Consider the following 23,918-nt stretch of genomic DNA (forward strand, 5'->3'; position numbering starts at 1 on the left):
TGACATGGTCACTGCTACTGGTTAACCGTGTGGCACTCTTCCTACTGGTCCTTATCCCAAATGTGAAAATAACTCTTAGAAAGCAACAAGAAAAAGTGACTAATCCTAAGAAAAAATAAATAAATAAATAGATCTAAGCCAGTAATTCAGAAAAGGGAACCGAAATGGCCACGAAGCATTATGAAGAGAATTGCTCTCAGAGAGTACCCTCTAGCACCCCAACTCTTCCAACAGAGGCAGGGGATCCCAGGCCAAGGCTATGGCAGGGAACACAGGATGGGCCTGAAACAGAGAAGCAAGTTCTCAAGCACTTTGAACCACCAGACAGGAGGTGACCCACAGGCCCCACTCAATGTGGTGACATGAGTTTCAGCTGTCCCCACTCCCACCCAGCCGTGCACTCACCAAATGCAGTCAGCACCAGTGTGTAAGTAGTCAATGTACGGAAGGTGGTTTTGGTCTCGAGACCAGCATGAGGTAGAAAAGACCATGCCAATGTTCAGCCAGGGAATAGTCACTCCTAAAGCAAAAAGTCAAAGGGGCATTTTTAATAGCAGGAAGTAAAAATCTCTTTCTTCTGCTAAAGCAAGGAGGAAAGGAAATGGGCCTCAAAACCAGACAAAAGGCAGTGAGCAGAAGGTACCTGCTCTTTCCCGCTTGCGATACAGAAGTGCAAGGATATGAACCTCATTTCAGTACCACAGCAACAGCATACCGGCCTCGTGAGGGAGGCCGCCCTATGGGCTAGTGGCCCCCGAGCCTCCAGGGTGAGGACCTCAGGGCAGAAAGCAAGAAAGCCCCTTTGTCTGGCGAGGCTTCTGAACAGGGTGAGTAAGGCACAGCGCTCCTCGGCTCAGCTCAGAAATGAGTCAGGTTCCAGGACCTGGACAGGCTCCCAGCCACCTTCCCCAAGGCCATGGCCTTCACAGTCACAGTGACCACAACCTCCACAACCCCTTGGCTTTCCCTAAAGCTGGTGAAGCATCCATCCCTTACGAGCCCACTGACCATCTGGAGAATTGATGATTTCAGCCTGTGGGAGCCTTAAGGAATTGTGACTTCTGCTTTAAAAGCAGCAATTTCAAGGTTCAAAGCTGGCCACTAAGCTTCTCCCAGCTCCAGACTCTGCCACATTGTTCACCTTTCCACCTTTTCTACTGACTTCACAGCCATTATGTTACCCCTTTTCTAAAAATCAATTTTCTGGCTGGGCGCAGTAGTCCCCACCTGCAATCAGAGCACATTGGGAGGCTGGGGCCTCCCAATCACGAGGTCAGGAGATGGAGGCCATCCTGACCAACATGGTGAAACCCTCTCTCTACTAAAAATACAAAAATCAGCTGGGCATGGTGGCATGTGCCTATAGTCCCAGCAACTTGGGAGACTGAGGCAGGAGAATCACTTGAACACAGGAGGCAGAGGTTGGAGCATGCAGTGAGCTGAGATTGCGCCACTGCATTCTAGCCTGGCGACGGAGACGCTGTCTCCAAAAAAAAAAAATCAATTTTTCAATGTATGTGCTGTATACGTAAAGACCCCACCCCTCCCAGGAAGTGCCTAGGAGGGATTTCCCAGCTCTGGTTCTCAGCAAGTAGGACTTGTGGTCACAGCTACCTCAGGCAGACAGGTGACCACAGCCAGGCTTACCAGGCACAGCACCGAGGTGACGCAGGATGGACCCTGTGTTATTGGGGAGGACGGTGAGGTTCCATCCGTGCCTGCAGAGGGGAAAACAAGGGACGTTACAAACTGGTGGGGGAAGGATGCTGTGACATCCCCAGGAACACGGACGAGAGAGTCCCACGTTACCTTGAAAAGGGCTCTGATTTTCCCACTGGGAATCCGCTGCCATGAGTGTTGGTGTCCACCTTGCCACAGTGCACAGCCACATGGCAGTCCTTCTCTTCCACCAGCCGCCAGTACTCTTGCTGCAAGTAACAGGAAAGGGCTGGTCAGCTCCCCTAAGGTCCCACAGCCAGAGCATGGTTCAACCCAACAAAACCGGACAAGAATACCTGGTGCACATGCCCCTCAGAACCAAAGCTGTCTTTCCAGAGTGTCTCCAGCAGGACGCGAATGCAGAAAGCAGTGACAGGACAGAACCCTTATCCATCCATCCCACGGCCTATTACTCAACCCGCAAAAGGATGTTAAGTTCGGACAAGTGCTACAACACGGATGAACCTGGAGAACGTTACGCTAAGCGCAGTAACTGCCAATGATCAAAAGCTTCTGACATGACTTTTCAAGTGTCCCATCTAAACAAAGAAGGGGGCAAAGACTGGGGCAGAACATGCTTTGACGGCAGGCAAGCAGCAGAGCCCAGGCCCCTTTGAGGCAAGCCTCCCTGCGCAGAGTCACCTTCCGCTGTATTCTCAGTGATCACTCCAGAAGCACAGTCCTCTTTCCTTAACTCACAAGCCTCCTAAAGCGGGAACCACATTTAGGGGAGAAGCCTAACCCAGAAGCACCTGCATCACATGGTCCCATTAGCTCAAGGAAGTGGTACTAGCAACGCCCAGACCGGTTCCACAACCCTGTGACTTCAACAAAGGGGGCCAGCCTCATAGAGTCGGATCTCCACAGAACCAGAATAAATTTCACATTAAGCAACGGATTCCCTTGACAGACTCCGAGTGCCCAACCCTGCCGCACATTTGCTGAAACTGTGGGCAACCAGCTTCTGCTGGGTGCATAAACACGTGGGGAGGGGAGGACGGGACTCCTCCCAGCTGGTAGCCAACTCTACGTGCTGTCTCCTGGCTTTTTTGGGAAGACACAGAGCACAAGAAGCTAGGCAGTTCAGGCCTGAAGCTTAAATTCTAGCGAATCTCCCTTTTGTGTTTAAATATTTACACAACTGCTAGAGCAAAATCCAGACTTTCAAAGGGAATTAATTCCCAAATAAGCAGCTGTAAAATGAGCTCAGCGTCCTTGCACATCACTATAGTAATAAACTTCTGCACCTCTGGGTAGATGTCCACAGGACACGTGCTGTTTGGCAACACCAGCCCCTTCCCAGCTCCAATGCTCAGCCCAGAAAGCCAGGTTTCCTCTGCCTGACATCTCTACCACAAACGCCATGCGTGCTCTGGAAGCAGCTGCGACAGCCACATGTGTCCTGGACCAGGGTTCAGCTGCCATTGTGGCTGGTGGGGGGTGAGGCAGTGGTGCCTGCAGCATGGCTCACAGCCATGGGGTCAGGTGTCAGGCCACTGCGTGGCATTCAGCGGCTGTACCCGGGATACACAGCGCAGGCAGCCCCTGCACGTAACCAGAGACCTAAGAGAGATGAGAACAGTGCTAAAGGTAAACCTCTAAGTCTCCACACTAGGAAAGCAGGGTTGACCCCCAGGGCTGGGCATCCTAAGCAACAACAGCTGCTATTGGGGAGGAGGGGCATGAAATGCCACCCAGGGAGGGTTTGAGCAGGTTTGAAGGTCACACTTCCAAACCCTGGGCAAAACAGGATGACTGAATCCCCAGTGGTCAGCATGTCTATATGGGGCAAACTGACCCTGGATTTTATTTGAAAGTGGTGGCATTAAATTAAAAAAAAACAAAACAAAAAACATAAAAGCTGCAAAAGCCTGTCACACACCAAAAGATGAGGCTGTGGTCAGCAAACACCTCCTGTACCCCAGCCGGCAGCTGCCCCAAACCAGTGATCCAGGTTTGGTTTCTTCCCCGTTCCACGACCAAGCGCTGCCGAGAGCCCACCGACGCCAGCAGCTGGAAGTTCGCACGGACTCAGCTGGGCACTGGCCGAGGCGAGATAAACAAACAGATCCGGTCTCTGTCCTGCAGCGCCGCACACAAAAACTCCCCCTAATTGGTCTGGGCACAGAAGTACTCACTGTCTTTCCAACCTCATACTAACTCAAAGAAGAGAGCTGGCAGAAGCACAAAAAGGGCAATCTGCCAATCCCATTAAATACAAAACAGAAGAGAAGAAAAAGCACAACTGTGGTTTCAAGGGATTCCAAACATTCTCTTACACAACAGACACAGAGGATGGGGTGAGAAACAGCTGGGGGAGCAAGCAGGAGGAGAAGGTGAGGGCAGCAGGGGAGGTGCCCAGAACCGGCCTGTCGCACTCAGCAGCTCCCCACCTTCACTGGAGTGTTTTTGGCTTTTGAACAAGTTGAGATCAACCGAAGTTAAAACTTTTGGCTGCCCTGGTGCACGCTCAACACAGAAGATGAACTCAGCCCTGCGGCGTCCGAGTCCTTTCAGTTCCCCGGGCTCCAGGGGTCAGGGCAGGACAGGATGGCCTCAGGCTGGCCAAGGGGAGCCCAGCTCACCAAAGGCAGCTTTAGGGGCCACTTCTCTCACCTCAATTTCAGCTGGTGCAGGCTCCTTGCTGAAGCACATGCTCATGATATTCCTCGCTGTTCGATAAAAAGTTGTTAGAGAAACAGACCTTCCCTGAAACGAAACAAAACAAGAGTAAAGCTTCGGAAACAAAGCGCAGCACTGCTGCAATGGAGTTCCCACGCCTGTCACGAGCCGCTGCTGTGGGCCACCTTGTATCCTGAGTTCATGAGAGGCAGAGAAGGCAAAAATCCATCCTCTAAGATCCCAAAGTGCCAGCAGGAGAGGGAAGAATCCACCAAGGATCACCCACGTAAGGGCCAAATTGCTCTGCCAAAACAGAGGCTGCCGCCCCAGAGGTCCCGAGCAGATGCTCGGCGGAAGCGTGGAAGGCACCTCCAAGGCCCTGCTAAAAGAACAGCTTGCACTGGAGGCAGACTTCCTCAGCTGAGCCCACGGCAGGGGCAGGACAAAACCTGCAGGCCAGTGAAGAAACTATCAGTGGGTATGACCTGATGGAACTCGTGACCAGGGGACCCCACAGAAGAGAAGCTGGGGAGACAGAAACTGGGTGACGTCTACACCCAGAGAGTCCTTGCCAGGGCGGCAGCCTTCATCTGCAGTTGCAACCTGGTCACCTTCTTTCCACAGAACCACCTGCTGTCCCCCCGGCACCTCTTCTTCAATGTCCCTCTGTCACTCTGTTCCCAATGACATCCAAAATGATTTCCTTGCTATGATAAAATAGCTGAGTCTGTCAGTCTGGGAATCGGGAGTCAGCACCTTCTTTCACCTCCCATACCAGATGTGGTTCATCTTTCAGAGGGAAGCCGTCTAAGACCCTTGCTATGATTTCTTTCTGGACTGGGCACATTTACGACTTGAGGCCAGAAATAGCTCCTGAGCACCTACCGTGTACTAGGCCAAACCCTAGGGGCTGGACACAGAGAAGTACATGAAACATGAAACCTCTGGCCTCGTGCAGCTTCCGTTCAGTCTGGGGAACACACAGGCCTCAGACACAAAGACAACACAACACGGGATGGGAGGAGGTGCCAGGTGTCATGGAGAACGGGAAAGGGTGGTCAGGGAAGGCTTCCCTACGCAGCACTGGCCACTGCAGTGTTCCTGTACAAGTGACAGGGCCAGAAGAGGGAGCAGCAGACGCTTCCAGCAGTCAGGTCCACAGTCAACAGTCAGCATGGCAATGCTACCTTGGGCCTTTCTTTCTAGCTCCAAAGGGACTAGATGGGGTGCTAACTACAGGAACATACTTCATGCAATTCCAAGCCACTGCCGACACTGTTTCTTGTAACAAACAAAGGTAACTACAAGGAGGGACTGAATTTTGCACCAGTGCAGAGTACAATGAGTGGAAGTGAGGATGACGCCAGCACACAAAAGTCAGCAGCCAGGACACCAGGGCCGCAGACAGCTGCACGCTCAGGGTCCCCACCGCATGGGCACACGGCTGCCTCGGGGCTTCGCCACGGCCACCAGGCAGAGGTCCACTATGTTTCCGTGATGAAATCTAGAAATATCCTTGACAGGGTATGTTTTTAAAAACCCAAACCTCTTATTCGGAGCAAACACTCATACAATTGGCCTCCTTCAGTAAAAAGTGAAAACGTTGACAGTATCTCATCTCACCAGTTGGCTATCCAGAGTCACAGGATTCAGTGAGTGGCTTTACTTGACAAAGGCTTCTCATTAAAACGTTCAGGAAACACCAAATAAAAGTTCCCCAGAGCTTACAGTATCTGGGTCACACTTTCTCTTTTCTTAAGAACACCGACCAGTCAAATACAAGGCAGCTGGGTCTTGGCAGGCAGCATCCTGCAACCCCCACATGCCCCCACCAGGCAGCCTTGGAAACAGGAAACGAGACTCAGATAAAAGGCCAAACCCTCTCAGGGTCTCAGGACAGAAAGACTGGGGAACCTCTTTCCAGAGAAGCGTCAAGTGTATGAGATGCAGCCTGAGGCAGTCTGCGGGGCCTGGACGTAAAATGGAGCGGCGATGCAGGTGGTGGCGTCAGCTATCCCTCCGTTTCCAAGACGTGTGATGGTCTCAGAAGCCCACACTGCCTCAACTACAAGGTTAGGCCAGAGCCTGCAGTCAGGCAGCCGTGGGCACCTGAGGGTGTGGCGGGGTTCTGGGATGAACAACAGCCAATGCCCACACACTCTGGCCAGGCTCACCAGGGCTGGAAGCAGAGAACACTTCCCTCCCAGTGAATCCAGAACTAGGACCACAGAGGGCAAGTCTGTGTCGGGCAATTCAGCAGAGACCTCAACTTGCAGGTCATAGCTGGGCTTGTCCAGCTGGGCCCCGGGAGCCCCGCAACCCACTCGCATGCCGGAGAAGCCCCCAGTCTGGCCTCACTGCCAGGCCAGCTGGGAGGGGCGCCAGGAGGAGAGCCAGCGACTCTGCTTCCCTTGCTTCCGGGAGGTAAGTTTCCTCAGGATGACTGTGCTGCGGTGAGAACTGGCGGAGGGGGAAACACGCGTATTTCAGTTAGCTTGTTTCTCCCCTACTCTTCCCTCCAGAGTGTGAATGGCAAGATCCACTGGAATGGCTTTATCAGGGATGACCGTCCACAGAAAGAACCTGGCACTGCTGGGCTGGCAGTAAGCTGAGCGGATGGAAATGAGGACGCAGAGAAAACAAGCGTGCAGAGTCCACTGAGGGTCCAGCCAGTGAGGTCAGCTGTGTCTGGGCAGCTGTCATGCACCAGGATGAGACAGGTGCAAAAAGAACTGGGGACGCAGGGGAAGCGAAGCATGCAGCCCCGGTACTTATCCCTGGCAGATGAGGACATGTGCATGTGCATGCAACATGCACACACAAGCCAGCTAACGAAAAGGAACCCTGAGGCCCTGGGCACGCAGGAATGGACTCGTGGTGTCTTCGTGGAGTGGACGTCCCCTCCCTACTGGGTCTCTCACTGCCCGACCTTGCACCAACATTCCATCAATGCACCCAGAAGGCCCTCACCAGGTTCCTGGATATCAGACTTCCCAGGCTCCACAACCATGAGCCCATACATTTCCGTTCATTACGAATTGCCCAGTCTGTGCTATTTCGGCAGCATGAAGTGGACTAAGAGAGCGCCCTTGGCCGGGAGAGGTGACTCACACCTGTAATCCCAGCACTTTGGGAGGCCAAGGCAGGCGGATCATGAGATCAAGAGATCAAGACCATCCTGGCCAACATGGTGCAACCCCATCTCTACTAAAAACACACAAAAAAATTAGCCGGGTGTGGTGGCATGCACCTGCGGTCCCAGCTACTCGGGAGGCTGAGGCAGAATTGTTTGAACCCAGGAGGCAGAGGTTGCAGTGAGCCAAGACTGCACCACTGCACTCCAGCCTGAGCCACAGAGCAAGACTGTCTTAGAAACAAAAACAACAAAAAAACCACGCCCTCATCCAGCACAGTGGCCCGCTCCCTCCCTCATCACCCCAGGGAGTCAGAGGGTGCACTGTCCAGCACACAGCACGCCCTGTTTCCTCGTGCCACCTGCACTCCTGCCGCCAGCGCTGGCTGCTCTACACAGGCCCCTACCTTATATATGCACTTGTGGAAGTCATTGAGGACGCCTTTGTCCTCCTCCTCCTCCTTGACCACTTCTTTTTCCTGAGCGAAGAGTCGCCGCCGGCCGGTCTTCAACTGGGCCTGACCCACCTCTTTGAGCTTGCTGCGGAAGCCGTTCCTGGGGGCCACGCCATGGATGAGCCCATTCTTGGGCTCGAAGCGGGGCAGGGGGTGGAACTTGTGGTGGTCGTTCTCTGTGTGGCCTTCCAGTGGCCCCTTGCGCTTCTCCAGGATCTCCTTCTCCATCAGCACCTCCTTCTCCAGCCGCCGGTGCTCCTCGGGGGACAGGGAGTCGTAGGAGAGCAGGTACTGGCAGTAGGCCTCCTGTAGTTTGGCCAGCCGGTCCTGGGCAGTTCTGGGGATGCGCAGCATGTCTGCTAGTTTGTTCCATTTTTTGAGGTCAGTCACTTGCTGCATGCCGCCCATCTCATTAATTAGCCGGAAAAAGCAGGCCAGGTCGAGCTCGCAGCCCCCTGGGACGGTGAAGGGGGAAAAACGGGATAGTTAGTGAAAGGGACACGAACAAGATGTTCCTCATTCAACCTGTAATTCCTGAACTCCTCCTATGAGCCAGGACACTGGCAGCCTCTGGGGAGACAATGGAAATGGTAGGCTTCTGGTCTACAGAGACAGGCATTACACAGTGATGGGTCACGGCCATGTGCGATGAAGATCGAGTGGAACAAGGGGCCACCATCTTAGGTGACAAGTGTCTCAGGAGGCAGCATTAAAGCTGGGGCTTGGCTGGAAGAGGAATAGAGCTGGCCAGACGGACATAAGGAGAGAAACATCCCAACGCACTAGTGCATGCGTTCTCACATGGAGGCAGGGGTCATGAGAAGATCCCAGATGAGGAGCGGGCAGGGGTCCCAGCTGCATCCACTTCCCAGCATAACCTGGAATATCTGATGTTGGAAATTACAGACACACCTTTCCTAGCAATTCCCAAGTTCCCTTCTGAAAGCCCCAACACCCACCCACTCATTCACACAAAGGAAGTCTATCTTCAACCTGACTGGATGTCGGGAGCAAAGAGCAACGACTGCGTGAGGGCACAGGGCAGTCTGTCTGTCCCTTAGCCTTGTCCCTTGCCCATGAGGCTACTCCTCAGTGAGTAAGCTGGTGCTCAGGGCCCCTCCTGATCAGGTCACAGAGGAGCGCAAATGCATATTAACCCTCAACAGGTTTAATGCACACCTAGTGGGTTCTCCAGATGGGAACTGAAAAAGCAACCTCTCTCGGGCCAATAAGGGAGAGGGGAGGGGGGAATCTTCCAAAATAATCATCCATAAAATGCTAAACAAAGCAAAAATTAAGAAAGCTTTACATCTTTGGAGTGTGGAGATATATTGTTTTTAAATAATAAAAGGGAAAGTGGGCACAGATCCCATCCAGGCAGGGTTCCTGCAGACACCAAGCACAGCGGGGCCCACCAGGTGAAGTGTCTGAACTGCCTCAGCAGACATAGCACGAGAACGAGTTCCTGGCACATCAGCAAGACCAAGGATGCGGGCACAGAAGCCTGAATTCCACTCCCACTAAATGGCAGGACACTGGGCTGGGCTGGTTGTGGAGAAGAGAGGTGTGGGGTAACATCAATGAGGAAGCTGTTATCAGTCTCCACAGGAAGGACCTAATGGGGTCTGAGACTCGGCAACTCACTCCAGGTCTCAAGCTCCCAGAGTCACGGGTGGTCTCTGGCTGACAACTGTAAATTCTTCCTCTGACGGCAGGTGGGCACTGGGCCCCTTATGGAGGTAGACACCAAAATGAGTGCCCCAACTGAAACAAGTACTCCACTGTCCCAGTGACTCAGAACCGAGGTCAAAGAGAAGAGGGATCTATACTTTCACATTTCACCCTCAGATTATAATGCAAGAGCACCTGAAAATCAGACAGTGGTTTCAAGAGTTCTTCATGGAATCCTCACCCACTGCCATCACTCCCACTCAGAGCCTGGAGGCTGCTATGTGGCCAAGTCCTTTGCCCTCCCAATTCCCCCCCTGGCACAGCCACTACCAGGCCTGCAGTGCACGTGAACCTGCACAGATACAGAAGGCACACCCACTGGGGGGGATTTTCACGACGACTTCAAAGTTATTAAGTTTCTACCACTGTCAAATGGCTGAGCTCAGACCCCCCCACCCTGAGGCCTTCCTGGCTCAGGCAGGTCAGCAACCCTGGGAAAGAATGTCAGACGCCTTAGCCTGCTCAGTGACGGCAACATGCACCAGCACAGCATAGTGAGGCAGTGTAGCCTCTGTTCCAGGGTAAAGAAGTCAGAGGTAAAGAAAAACCTACTCAACAGAAGGGGCTGTCACTACGACACCAATGAGCCCTCAAGGCTCCATCATCCACCAAGCAGAGCAGAGAAACTCTTGTCTGCAGCTTTCACCACAGGCAAGAGGACTTGGTGCGCTTCCATCACTGACTCAGGGTCACCCTGTGTCCCAAGCAGTCACGGGGCGGGGTTAAATGTGTGGGTGGGTGCGCCTATGTGCAGAGCCTGTTCCCCGCACTGCTTCCTATCACGTGCCGTTCTCAACAGCAGAGAACAAACCACGAACTCTTGCAAATTAGGGTGACTGTCACTCAGGCATTATTCCTGGCAGGTGCTCAGGGGACCACGAAACCTCCATTTGCATGGAAGCCTGTCTCGCTGCCATCCCCGACACTTACATCATGGCTACATGTCTGCATGCCATAGACAGTTCAGGATATCCAACATGGAGGCGTGGCCTGGTTCCCCCCATGGCTCTAGACCAATGGGGCTGCAGCCTTACCTGGATGCACCTGACTCCACAGAATCCACTCCACCTTAACAGGGCAAGTTCATCCTCGCCCTGTGTTCCCAGTGCCAGGACTGAGAAGAGGATGACAGGAAAGGAGGGCTACGAGGGAACTCGAGAGGATGCTCTGCCTGCGGCCCACCCTGAGGAGCCAGGGTCTGCATGGCAGCCGGGATGTGCGCTCTCTAAGGATACCGTGTGGTGAGTTTCCAGCAGCCTCGGCCAGAGTGCACAGGGCTCAGAAGAAATGTTAATAGATCCCTTGACCTGCGGCCTTGACAAAATCACCAGAGAAACTGAAGCTCAAGGAAACACGAAGAGGAAGAAGAGAATAGACAACACTGAGAAGGATGAAAACTGGCCCATGGGCTCCTAGAGGACCATAGGCTTCAGGGTGAACCCTCCAGATTCATACGTTGAAGCCCTGACACCCAGCACCTCAGGACGTGAAGGAATTCAGAGACAGGGTCCTTCAAGGAGCCATTATGTTAGAATGAGGTCCATAGGATGGGCCCTAATCCAATGCCCTTCTGAGAAGAGGAAATGAAGACACAGACAGAGATGGGACCAAATGAGGACACAGGAAGAAAACAGCCATCCACAGCCAGGCGGGGAGGCCTCGGGAGAAACCAACCCTATGGCCTGAGACCTTGGGCTTCCGGCCCCCGGAACTGTGAGGAATGTCTGTTGTAAGCCCCACACTCAGTGGGGCAGTCTTTGTCGTGGCAGTCTAGGAGAATCCAGAGGAGCTGGGCTTTTCACAGGCCCCCTGGCCACTGCTCTGACTCCAGCATTTGCAGGCAGCAGGTGACAGCCCAGGAAAAGCAAGGGGCCCAGGCTGCGAGTGGGGGCTAACCCAGGATCCAGGCTCCAGCCACCTACGCCCAGGACCTGGGAAGAGGGCTGCAGGGGGAACGAGCTGAGAAGCCCCCTACTCCCAAGACAGGGGAGCCGAACTGGAGCTTCAGCATGGGAAGGGAATGTGAAGACTGCTGGAACAGCAGGGATCTGGGGCCAGGCAGGGACCGCCCCCCACCCCGCGCAGACCTACCTATGAGTGGGAGCTCGTCCATGGTGATGCCCTGAGATTTGAGGTGCTTCTTGATGCAGGCCAGTCGCTGCACGTTGGGGCCCCAGCGCCGGCCCAGCTTGTGGATGTGCTGAATCTGCGTGACGAACCGCATCTCGTCGTTGAGCTTGCACTCGGGCCGCCAGTCTGGAGGGGGGATCACCCTGCACATCCCGAACTTCTCCACCTGAGCGCGGACTGACTCGATGTAGATGAGCGGGTCGTGGAACTCCTTGGCGGAGGGCCTGAGGACGGGGATCTCGTCCATGGCCGCCCACCCGGCCTTGCCACCGCCCTTCTCGGCCCTGCCCGAGTCGTGCGGCTTGGGCACGGACTCCGGTTGCGAGGTAGAACGATTTTCACAGGAGGCGCCGTCCGCCTTGCCGTGTGCTTGTCTGCCTGGCGTGCTCTTCCCGGCCGTGGCCCGCTTCGGCCGGTTTCTCTCCAGGCTGCGCTCGGGCACTTCCTTCTTCACGTGTCCGTTCAGCAGACCTTTCTCGGCCGGGGCCTTCTTGCTGGGGCCTTCGGCGGGGCCAGCCGCCCCCTTCATCTTCTTGGGGGGCGACTGCAGCTTCTCCACCTGCTGTGCCTCTTCCAGTCTCCTCTTGGAGTTCCGCAGCCCCTCCCGCAGCTGCCGCCCCCCCACCTCCTTAGTGCATGACTTTGGGTTCAACCTGCCGCTGACCTTGAGGCCATTGACGGCGGGCCCGGTGGACTTGGACGCCCCCCCGAGGGATAGCACCTGTTTGCGGGTTTTTGCATTGCTACTTTCAGTTTTCCCTGAGATTGTATGGTTGACAGCGGAACTGGGCTTGTGGTGATTGGGTTTGGTGTCCTTGACCAGTTCTCTCTTGGCTTTGGTGTATGTGACAGCCCCCTTGGTCACCGTGGCAGTGTACTTCACAGTTTTGGATGGTGAAGGTCTGACCTCGCGCATCTTTTTGGCACTGGTTGCACCTGCACCCAGAGATGACATTCGAGTGACTCCGTTTACCTTAGAGACCTGTGGAGCAGCGGAAGCAGAGGCGGAAAAAAACACAATCAGTACCTGCCACGAACACAACCGGCCCACCCATGAGAAAGGGCCTGGGACCTGGGAACGAGCAGAGCCAGCAGCCTGTTCATAAGAAGAGGTGTGGAAATACCAGCAAAGGGAAGCACAATGCACGTCCCAGAACTAGGCAGTGATGTCCACTTTCAGAACCAGCTATACACCTGTCCTTCTTCACAGAACTATACAGCCTGCCCAGGCGGTTCTTGCAGGGTTTCCCGGGTGTATCTATACACCTGTCCTTCTTCACAAAACTATACAGCCTGCCCAGGGGGTTCTTGCAGGGCTTCCCGGGTGTATCTATACACCTGTCCTTCTTCACAGAACTATACAGCCTGCCCAGGGGGTTCTTGCAGGGCTTCCCGGGTGTATCTATACACCTGTCCTTCTTCACAGAACTATACAGCCTGCCCAGGGGGTTCTTGCAGGGTTTCCCGGGTGTATCTATACACCTGTCCTTCTTCACAAAACTATACAGCCTGCCCAGGGGGTTCTTGCAGGGTTTCCCGTGTGTATTTTCATGCTCCCACAGCTCTTCCAGGAGATTTGGTGCTTCACAATGAAGATGTCCCCTTGTGCCACACAATCACCTGTCCTGAGTTTGTAAGAGTTGGTGACAGTAATACCCTACTTGCTTGGGGGAAGTGGAAATAGACACACTCTCATATCCCTGCTCCAAGAAAAGTCATGTCTGCTATTTCTGTGCTCCACAGAGCAGTACGACCTGCCCACAGGATTTAAAAATCTATGTGGCTAAAAGAAGAAAGAAAACAAAAATACTATGGAAGGAAAAGAACACCAGTGCTCATGGGGTTTGGCTCCGAGTGGCAGGCCAGGCCCGGAGGTGCGGCTGCAAACTGTCAGCAGCTGCTGTCGGCCTTCCTTGTGGAGAAGAGCCCAGGACAGGGCCAGGCGGGATGGAAGAGGGATGCCCAGAACTCACCGGTGAAGCGAAACACGCCAACCCCGGACAAACTTTCCCACTGGGTTCTATGTGACCTGGGCAAACAGAGGCAGTCCTAAAGCTTAGACAGCGTGGTAATTCCGGGAGACATAAATGTCAGAGAAAACAGGGAACAACAGGGCGGACACCAGAAATGCACAAGATTCCAAACGAGAATAAGGAAGGGACCCAATGGGGACGATGCCAGGCTTGGTGGTTTCAGGAAGTCTTCTTCATGTCACACCGTGCCTGCTGTCCCATCACTTAACCTCTTGGGCATTACTTTTGATCTATGACATGAGTTTCAAGTCAGGGACTTCAGGATTTTATAACCACTGCCATCTCCAAAGGAAGAAGCTTAAAAGATTACTGAGAAACACAGAATAGAAACACTAGCTCCCAGGCCAGGCGCAGTGGCTCACGCCTGTAATCCCAGCACTTTGGGAGGCCAAGGTGGATGGATCACGAGGGTCAGGAGTTCAAGACCAGCCTGTCTAAGATGGTGAAACCCCATCTCTACTAAAAATACAAAAATTAGCTGGGCATGGTGGCAGACATCTGCAATCCCAGCCACTTGGGAGGCTGAGTCAGGGAACTGCTTGAATCCAGGAGGCGGAGGTTGCACAGAGACAAGATCATGCTGCTGCACTCCGGCCCAGGCAACACAGGAAGACTCAGTCTCAAAAACAAAACTAGCTCCCTTTTCTCTCCCACAGCCCCTGAGAGGAAGGTGCCAGGAAGGGGAGTCAGGATAGCTGGCCACATGCGGTCGTGGACAAGAGGGCACTGAAACACCGATGCCACAAGGCTGTGCGGCTGTCCTCACATGAGGATGAAGGTCCCCAGATGGCGGGTAATGAGTCTTAGTGACCTTTCTACTAAATCTAGGCCTGGCCCAAGAATAAGCAGTTACCTTAAGTGGGGTGGGGCATGGGATGAAACTTCCCCAAAGCACCCAAACCAGTGGCTCTCAGCATCCCCTAGAGGGCTAATGTAAACACATCACTGGGCCCTACGCCCAAAGTGTCTAATTCAGAGGGTCGCTGATGGCGCAGAGAATGTGTGTTCTGGACCAGGCCCCAGGCAATGCTGTGGGCTGGCCTGGGAACTGCACTTGGAACCTCAGTGAAGTTCATAAAAATTGAAAAGGAAAGAAGCCACTGTATTTCTCTATATGCCACCAATTAAATGCAGTCCAACCAAAGCCACAAATTTCCGGTAGGACATCTCCTCTTAGGAGCCACCCCGGGAGGCCTCACTCCTGGAGCCAGGATCGGAGGCCCCACGACGAGGCAGAAGGAAAGGCCCAGGAATCACTCTCTGGCTCCTAAACCACGAGTCACCCTATAAAGAAGTGGGACTGAGGCCAGACGCGATGGGTCACGCCTCTAATCCCAGCACATTGGGAGGCCAAGGCGGGCAGATCACCTGAGGTCAGGAGATCGAGACCAACCTGACAAACATGGAGAATCCCCGTCTCAATTAAAAATACAAAATTAGCCAGGCATAGTGGTATGTGCCTGTAGTCCCAGCTACTCGGGAGGCTGAGGCAGGAGAATCGCTTGAACCTGGGAGGCAGAGGTTGAAGTGAGCTGAGATCGCGCCATTGCACTGCAGCAGGGCAACAAGAGTGAAACTGTCTCTCTGTAAGAGGAGGTCTATAGCGAGGAATGCAAATCTCTTGTTTCAATTGTTCTTTCAAATGCTTCCACTAAAAACAAAATATTTAGAAAAACAAAAGCAAACAATCAACTCCAGCTGGGGCTGATCTTTATTTCCATCATCCAAGACAGGGAGGTCCATGGACCTCAGGTATCCAAGACCTTGGGGAAGAGGTAACATCCCCTACAGGTGGCTGAATCTCCTTTTAACCTGCAGGGGTGCAGTCTCTTTCAACCTACTCCCAGCGCAGGAGTCTCCTTAAGGAGGCTGACTACACAATATGGCTTCATCTATTCCTACAGATGGGGAGGCACCTGGCAAAATGGCAAACTCCAGATGGTGCCAGACATAAGCCACTCCTGTGAGGCTCAGGCGTCCGCCACCACCACTTGCTGAGGTTTAGTTCCATGCTTTCCAAACCTGGCACCCCTAAAGCCCCTGGGGGAGCTTCAAAATAATGTACATCCCTTCCCTCTAGATTCTGTACTAATTGGTGAGGATCAAGAAAGGGACTCTGTTTAAAAGCCCCGGATGGCTCAGTGTCCCCACAAATCCGTGGACCCTGCCCTTTCCTAGTACCACTGTCCACATGCCAGAGTGCAGCGCTATGTGTCTCATATTCTATCTCAAGTAAGAGTGCAGAGCCTTTGGGTCCATCCATTCTGGATTCTCGGGGCACCTGAGTTCATAGCTAGCAATGCTACAGGGAGGTAAAGTTTCTACACAGCTGAATTTTATATATCACGATCTTCAATGGCAAAAGGAACAACTTGTTTAAATGTTTCTGACAACCTAAATACTGGATTATTGCCAAGGTATACATTCAGAAAACTTGCTTTGTGAGAACGTAACAGTTATCTTCAACAGTATCCACTCAGGTATCATCCACGCACGCCCGTGTAACAAGCTCAAAGACGAGATGGACCTCACGCACAACACAGAACAAATTACAAAGACTGAAAATGGCAAGTGGACTGGCCGTCTTCGCCTCTGACACATGTTCTATGCCCAGCAGGAAAGGCCACAGGGGAGCTGATGAGCTAACACAGGAAGCAATCTGCCCCTTAAGCTGCTTCATGTGCACTAAAGGGGAGAAATAAAACAGAACACACCACCCAGCCAGCAGCACCACAGTGGGGAAACCCAAGACCGATCAGTCCAACAAAAAGAAACCCCTGTTCTTGGCCTGGACGTGTCTGCAAGCAGCCAATGCTTCATCAGTACAAAAGAAAACAAAAGAATGGAGGATGGCATTGTCTTACCCCAACCACCTCTGTATCAATTAAAACCACACAGCCCAGTTATGTTGCCAGCGCACTACAGGGAAGGTGACCGCTGCACGTCCTGAGGGATTCCACAGAAAGGCACATACAAGAAGCCATCCAAGCTCGCTGAAGAATGAGTGTCTAGGTGCACTACTGCAGGACCCTCCAGTGAATGACAGTACGTTTCAGCTGAGAAGCTTTACACGTAAATAAGCTTCGTCAGAGCTGAAGTTGCTCCTTCTCTCAGCTCTGTTGAGGATTTCTGGCGTCTCAGCCCATTCCCCCCACCAGCTGCCAACCCACTTCTGCAGAAAATGAGGTATCTGCAGCATGTGCTCCTTGGCTCATAGCCATCCGTCACCTGTATCTCAGGTGATTCCAGGTGCATGGCCATGAGGTTTTAGGGCAACCCCTCCTAGTCATAACATAATGAGTTCAATGTAACAGGCAAGGCTGAGAGCATTTTCCAGTTACATTCAGCTTGATGAATAGTTGCAACAATACCTCATTCTTCTTGCAGAAGGGATATAAGATGAGAGATATGAAAGCCCAGGACATCAAACGTTCCTACCTTTGTTCTTAATAACAGAAATTCCATAAAAACTGTGCCCAGTCCACACTCTGTGTGCTTACTTTAATATAAAATCCCTCCCCCTCCACCCTTACGGGTTTTTCCCCACCTCCTTTCCGTCACACACAATATTTAAATCAACTCACTATAATGACAGATGACAAGGAGAAATGCACTTCCAAGGCAGAGCAGAAGATAAGAAATGACTCTGATGTTTTTGGTTAACTAAGCAAAAGCGTTTTAGTCGCTCAAGATGATGATGCTGTCCTCAGTTCAACCTCAGATTCAGTGGTGAGCTCTTCTTCCCCACGAGAGGGAGCCATTGAGCCGAGGCCTCTGCCAGGCTTTCAAAACAGAGCCAGAGCCCAGAGAGAGAAACAGTTGGTGGCTGGGGGTAGTCCATTTGCACTTTAAAACTTGAATCAAACACAAAGAGCCTAAACAGAAGCGAAAGGCACTGGACAGACAGTGAGTTATGGAAGGGGAGGAGCAGCCTGCTCAAACACGGACCGCAGCAGCAGATGGGCAGGAGCCTTCCAGCCAAGGTCAAGGCCAAGGCGAATGTGCTCTGGAAGAGATAACTGGGTCCTACCGGAGAATCTGGATGTATGCATAACCTCTCCTCCCACTGAAGGCAGAGTTACAGGGTCACAAACACCACACCACCAGCAAGTGCAATTCTGATGACAATGTCATCAGAAAAAAACCTTAAACTTTTTTTTAAGGCTGATACGATTTTCTGTATTTCCTTCTTGATGGTCTTACTTCATTTTCCAGAACTTTAAATGAATAGTCTCAATTTCTTGGCCCTCTCTGAATCTTACAAAGGCAGGACTTCTCTGCAACCCTTACACATTTTCATATGAAAACCTCTTCAGTGACAGTAGCCTAGCTCAGTGGAAGCCCCTGCAAAGCCAGCAGGATTAGGCAGCTGAGCGTTCTCTTCTCGCACTCAGCCTCAGCGCAAGAAATGAGAATCACACGTGACCACATCTGGCAGAGCCTAACCGTCCATATCCTGGCTTACAAACCACACAAATTTCTACACAAGTAAAAAACCCGCTCTGACTCTCTTGAAAAACTACCGCTTCAAAACCCTTCCTAGGGATAAAGCTTGTTTGTTTGACCATCCTAAATTCGTTACTTTCTGAGAAGTACTATTTCAGGAAAGCAACAGAAAATCATCATTTGCTCCTTGGTGAGACCCTTACCATACAACCAAATTACTGCACAGACACAATCCCAGCCCCCTGACAATTGCAATGTTACACAGGCTATGCACTCCAGACAGAGACAGCTCATTTAGTATTATCCAGAGTAAAGGGCTGGCCAGATCCTCATACCAACAACAGGGCATAGGTGAAGTGTGCGGTGGAATGTTCTAAGTCTCCAGGGACTCCATAAATCACACGCACTATCACATGGCATTACCCGGTGCGCAGGAGGGGAAGTGGTTTCACACTTGGCAGACAGGCACATGTCCCCACATAGTTCATCAGAGCAAGCAAGGAAAAGGCACTTCTCAGCAGCACCCCAAAAAGTTATATCCCTCCACACTTCATACAATTACATTTAGGCTTTGAAGCAAACAAAAACAAAACAAAACAAAACAACCCACATATCATAGTTGAAATGAAAGATCAGAGGATCCTCTGGACCCATATCCTTCCGGCAGCTGAAAAGATGAAAGGTCACAGTCTAATCATTTGCATCAAGCAGTCACAAGGGAATCTACGATTTGTTTTTATTGACCTTATTTTCAGAGTACTTAACTAACAGGACCTGGGGGTTGGAAAATTTTCCTTCTGTTTCTCACAATGACCCTGTGCGAGGACTTGGCAAGGCTGGCTCGAAAGGAGTAATAGGGCCCGGGAAGGTTAAATAGCACATCTCAAGTCTCACTGAAGAGAAGGGTCAGAGCCGAACTAGAATCCTTACCCACGGGTCATTCCATCTGGGCTGGTTAGACTGGAGCAGGGAGGGAGGAGGAGAAGGAAGAGGGAGAAAGCAGGGGCAGGTGACAGGAGAGGATCTTCGTCCATGAGCATATGGGGCTACCTGCAAGGACTCTACCCTGAGCCCTGGAAGCAGCTGAGCTCCCGCACTGACTCAGACAACAGAGGCCTGCTATGTGGGAGGTCCTCTTTCCTGCACCTCAGATCCTGCACAGGGAACAGGTCACATGAACACTCCATGGAGCACAGGGCCAGGCAGGGCCATCCCAGGCTAGGGCGGTACTTTCTACTCCTCCTCAGTTCTTTGCTGTGCCCAACTGTGCTAATCCCTCTCATCCCCTTACAAAGGGAAACCCTGAACTGAATGAAGGGCAAGGGCTGAGAGTATGCTCTGACCAGCTGAGATGACAGGTGTATCCCACACATCTCAATTCGTGACTGTGCAAGAAGGTGTGCACACACGTGTCTGCGGTGCATGAGAACATCCAGTCACGTGTGCATTACTCAGGTCCTCCTCCGCCCTGCACTCCTGCCTCACCATCCCGAGGACGGGGTCTTGGGGCAGAAAGGCAAGATTTGGAAGCTCACCTGGATATGGCCGCCAGTCCTGATATGGCCCATTAGAACGTTACCACAACTGAAAAACCTCAAAAAAGCAAAGTGGGATGAGCAGAAGATAAACCGAAACAAATAACCCTATTCTAGGATCCTGGGAAAACAGACAGGATGCAGTCGCATGGTGTAATCGCTGTCTTTCTCTCTGGGTTACTTCTAATTCTTTTCTCTTTCGTGAATGAAAACCTTACGTTGGAGAGGTCTGTACAAGTCTCCATGGGACCGACAGCATTGCAAACAGGGAGGGAGTGAAGAATCAGAGACCCAGGGCCAACAGCCTGGCGCCTCCCTGGGCTTTGTGCCTCCTGTGCTGACACCTGGGGGCTCAGTGGTTGAGAGAGGCCAGCTAAGCACATGGTGTGGGTCCAGTTCCACACTGGCTACAGTCTCTGGAAGTGTTTTGGCAACAGTGGCCAGCATTTAATCCATGCTAGGTATGTGCGGACTATGGAAACATGAAAGCGGTGATTCTTGCCCCATCCCTTCCCCCCCCAACGGCATACTGTTTGACAGGTAAAGGTTCATGTGTGCATGCACAAATACCTGTGTGCCTGCGTGTGAAGAGTCACGTGTTCACGTTCAGAGAGAAATAATCTCCAACATCATCAAGAATGAGAAAGACAACCTCCAGCACGAGATGAAGTTGAGTATGTTCACAGCACAAGGACCATGTGTCAGTCATTCTGCAACACTGCCAGCCAGGACATCTCTTCTGTCCCCTCCACAACTTCCTCTGAATCTACCTTTGAAAATCATAGCCTCTGGTCTCTTCTGGGGAAGATTTTAACATTCTCTGTTCAACTTGGTAAGGAAAGCGCATCAATGATCCCATCACTCAGAGGATGTTAAAATGGAGTGGGGACAGAGGATGAGGAATCAGTGAAATGCCACCTGTACGGGGACAGACGCTCAGCTGTGTGCCTGCAGGAACCTGCCTCTTTCCTGACAACTCATTCCCAGGGATGGGAAATCCAGACAGCAACAGTGGCCAAGCCCTGAGGCATTCTTCAAAGCTGCCCCACCAGGACCTGTGTTATCTGTGGCCCTGGGGAGCGGGAGTGGGGGCAGTTTGGGGCAGGCAGGAGCAGGAGGTGATCAGGGTGGCATCCATCCCCACTCTGTGGATGCTATGGCACAGGACCCAAACGCCTTCCATGGAAGAGGTGCCACCCAGCCACACCCCATTCCACATGGACTGCTCGGCAGTGCACATGCCATGCACACATTCTGCTTCAAAGGCCGAGTGGTGAAATGTTAACTCGTCACATCAAAAAGAACAGAAAAGTAGACCAGGATCGTCTACTAACAGAATTACAGCATTTACAGGCCTGTTTCAAAACTTAGCCTGAGAAAACACGTTCCCTGCCACTCTACCACCTGTTTGGAGCCCAGGGTGGATGGGTGGGAGAAGGCTTACGTAAGAAAATGAGTTCCCTTTCTCGTGATCACAGGTGGTGAATGCAGTGGCCCCCAGGGCTCAATGCAAATCCAACTGACCTGCCTCAGCTCATGCAAAGGCATTCTGACTCTCCCTCTCTCCCTTCTGAGCACCACCTCCTGCTTCCTGAGCCTGCTGAAGATGAATTTTCAGCTTGCTGAAGTGAAGCGGGAAACTGGGGTCTGGCGCACATGCAGGCACCCCTGGTGGATTTTACCTGCTTCCGTAAGTCCTGAGCCGACCGATGCAGAGAGGGGTGGTGGTGGTTGGCAGCGGGCCCCTTGGCCGAGGAAGCCATGGAGGGGGTCGCTGTGGGGTGGTTCGCCGAAGCCGGCTCCCGGCGGCTGTCAGCCCGGTGGTCGCTGTGCTTCTCCTTCGCGGGAGTGGCTTCTTTGCTTTTGTGTTTTTGAACAGGTTCCTTCTCCCGTGTCGACCTGCTGGAACCATTGAAAACTAGAAAAGGAAGGAGAAAACAAGAATAAAATCACCACTTGACCACTACCATGTAACCTACTGATATGGTTTGGCTGTGTCCCCACGGAAATCTCACGTCAAACAATAATCCCCATGTGTTACGGAGGGACCTGGTGGGAGGTGACAGGATCACAGAGGCAGTACTCCCCACGCTGTTCTCCTGATACCGAGTGCGCCCTCATGACATCTGATGCTTTGCTGTTGTTGTCTTTTTGTTTTTTGAGACAGAGTCTTGCTCTGTTGCCAGGCACCAGGCTGGAGTGCAGTGGCGCAATCTCGGCTCATTGCAATCTCTGCCTTCTGGGTTGAAGCAATTCTCCTGTCTCAGCCTCCTGAGTAGCTGGGATTAAAGGCGCACACCACCACACCCAGCTAATTTTTCTTTTCTTTTTTCTTTTTTAGTAGAGACAGGGTTTCATCATGTTGGCCAGGATGGCCTTGATCTCTTGACCTCATGATCTGCCCACCTCAGCCTCCCAAAGTGCTGGGATTGCAGGCGGGAACCACCGCGCCCGGCAGATCTGATGGTTTAGAAGGATTTGGCAGTTCCCACCTCAGGCTCTCTCTCCCGCTGCCAGGTAAGATTAGCTTTGCTGCCCCTTTGCCTTCTACCATGATTAAGTTTCCTGAGCCCTCCCCAGCCATGCAGACCTGTGAGTCCATTTAACCTCTTTTCTGTATTAATTACCCAGTCTCAGGTAGTATCTTCATAGGAGTGTGAGAATGAACTATTCACACCTCCACTCCCTGAAGGCAAAAACCATCGACCATAAAATGTCAGGCGTTCTCAAAAAAAAAAAAAAAAAAAAAAAAAAAAACAGAAACAAACAGACAAAAAAAACAACCAGCATCCTGAATGCAGATGACAGGAAAAAGCCTAAACAACAAGACACAAAACTAAATTGAAATCCTAACCATTAAAAATTATGTGCTTTGGCTAAGACGATGGAAAATACATTCTTTAAAAAACTCCCTACAGTAAAACTCAAGCACCCCTCAAAATATCAACATCAGACCTTAAGAAAAAGAACTTAACCTTAGGAAAATAACACAGCCTCATTCCAAGAAAATGGCCGCCTGGAATCTAAGTAAAGACAGAGGGGACCCAGAATAATAAAGTGTGTTCTGAGATTTAAAAGAGACGCATTTGGAGGCCAGAGAGCTACTGACGTGCATGGGGTGGGGATACAGCTGCTTTGTCTGACCTGTTAGTGACAAGAGAGATGAAGAAAGGGGTGATGGGGCTTGGAGCCAGACCCATTTCTATTCCTAAATTCAAAAACAGCAGTAATAGCTAATGTTTCTCTTTTTTTTTTTTTTTTTGAGATGGAGTCTTGCTCTGCTGTCCAGGCTCGAGTGCAGTGGCATGATCTCAGGTCACTGCAATCTCGGTCTCCCAGGGTCAAGCTATTCTCCTGCCTCAGCCTCCCGAGAAAGTGGAAATACGGGCACGTGTCACCACAGCCAGCTAATTTTTTATATTTTTTGTAGAGACGGGGGTTTCACCATGTTAGCCAGGATGGTCTCGATCTCCTGACCACATGATCCACTCACCTTGGCTTTCCACCATCCTGGGATTATAGGCATGAGCCACCACGCCAGGCCCACTAATAGCTAATATTTCTTAAGTGCTTAATATAAGCCAGGGGAACTATACAAAGCCCTGAAGGACACTCAGCCTCTGAATCCTCAGAACAACCATACAGGACAGGACACTTACTGATGGAGGAGGTAAGTGCCTGGCACAGGCCATGCCACCAGTCCCTTGTCTATGAGGTCAGCCTAGGCCCAAGCCCACCACACCACTCCACAAACCCCAGGTGGCTAGAAGTGAGAATTTCCAGTGAGCACGGTGCTTCCTACCCACTGGGCAGAAATTTCAAAAGAGAACAGGGATGCTCGGGGTTTCTATGGGAAACCTGGTAACACCAACGTGAAGGGTTTCTCCTTCTGCTGTACAGGCCCTCACATTTCTGTAACTCACAAAGGCCGTCCTCTCCCCACAAACAGTCCAAACAGGGCCTATTTCCTCAGGGAAGGAGGAAGGGCACCCTGTTCCTGGGTTGCTTTAGGCAGAGCAGCAAGGGGAAGCTACAGTGATTTTTTTTTTTTTTTTTTTTTTTTTTTGAGATGGAGTTTCGCTGTTGTCCGGCAGGTTGACGGCTAAAAGCTACA

At 52.0% G+C, this 23,918-nt stretch overlaps 1 protein-coding gene across 16 annotated transcripts in view; it reads right to left on the minus strand.

Moving 5' to 3' along the window:
- The window catches only part of JARID2 (jumonji and AT-rich interaction domain containing 2), a 282,534-nt gene that overhangs the window by 14,173 nt on the left and 244,443 nt on the right, over nt 1-23,918 (minus strand). For all 16 annotated transcript variants that reach the window (XM_078368303.1, XM_078368295.1, XM_078368297.1 and 13 more), the window contains 7 exons: nt 21,487-21,722; nt 11,752-12,772; nt 7,882-8,384; nt 4,336-4,428; nt 1,810-1,928; nt 1,648-1,718; nt 406-520 (listed from right to left, as the gene is read on the minus strand). In XM_078368303.1, coding sequence (XP_078224429.1) covers nt 406-520; nt 1,648-1,718; nt 1,810-1,928; nt 4,336-4,428; nt 7,882-8,384; nt 11,752-12,772; nt 21,487-21,722 — 2,158 coding nt within the window. The remainder of the gene's footprint in view (nt 1-405; nt 521-1,647; nt 1,719-1,809; nt 1,929-4,335; nt 4,429-7,881; nt 8,385-11,751; nt 12,773-21,486; nt 21,723-23,918) is intronic.

Source organism: Callithrix jacchus, chromosome 4 (assembly GCF_049354715.1).
Source record: "Callithrix jacchus isolate 240 chromosome 4, calJac240_pri, whole genome shotgun sequence".
Classification (NCBI taxonomy): domain Eukaryota; kingdom Metazoa; phylum Chordata; class Mammalia; order Primates; family Cebidae; genus Callithrix; species Callithrix jacchus.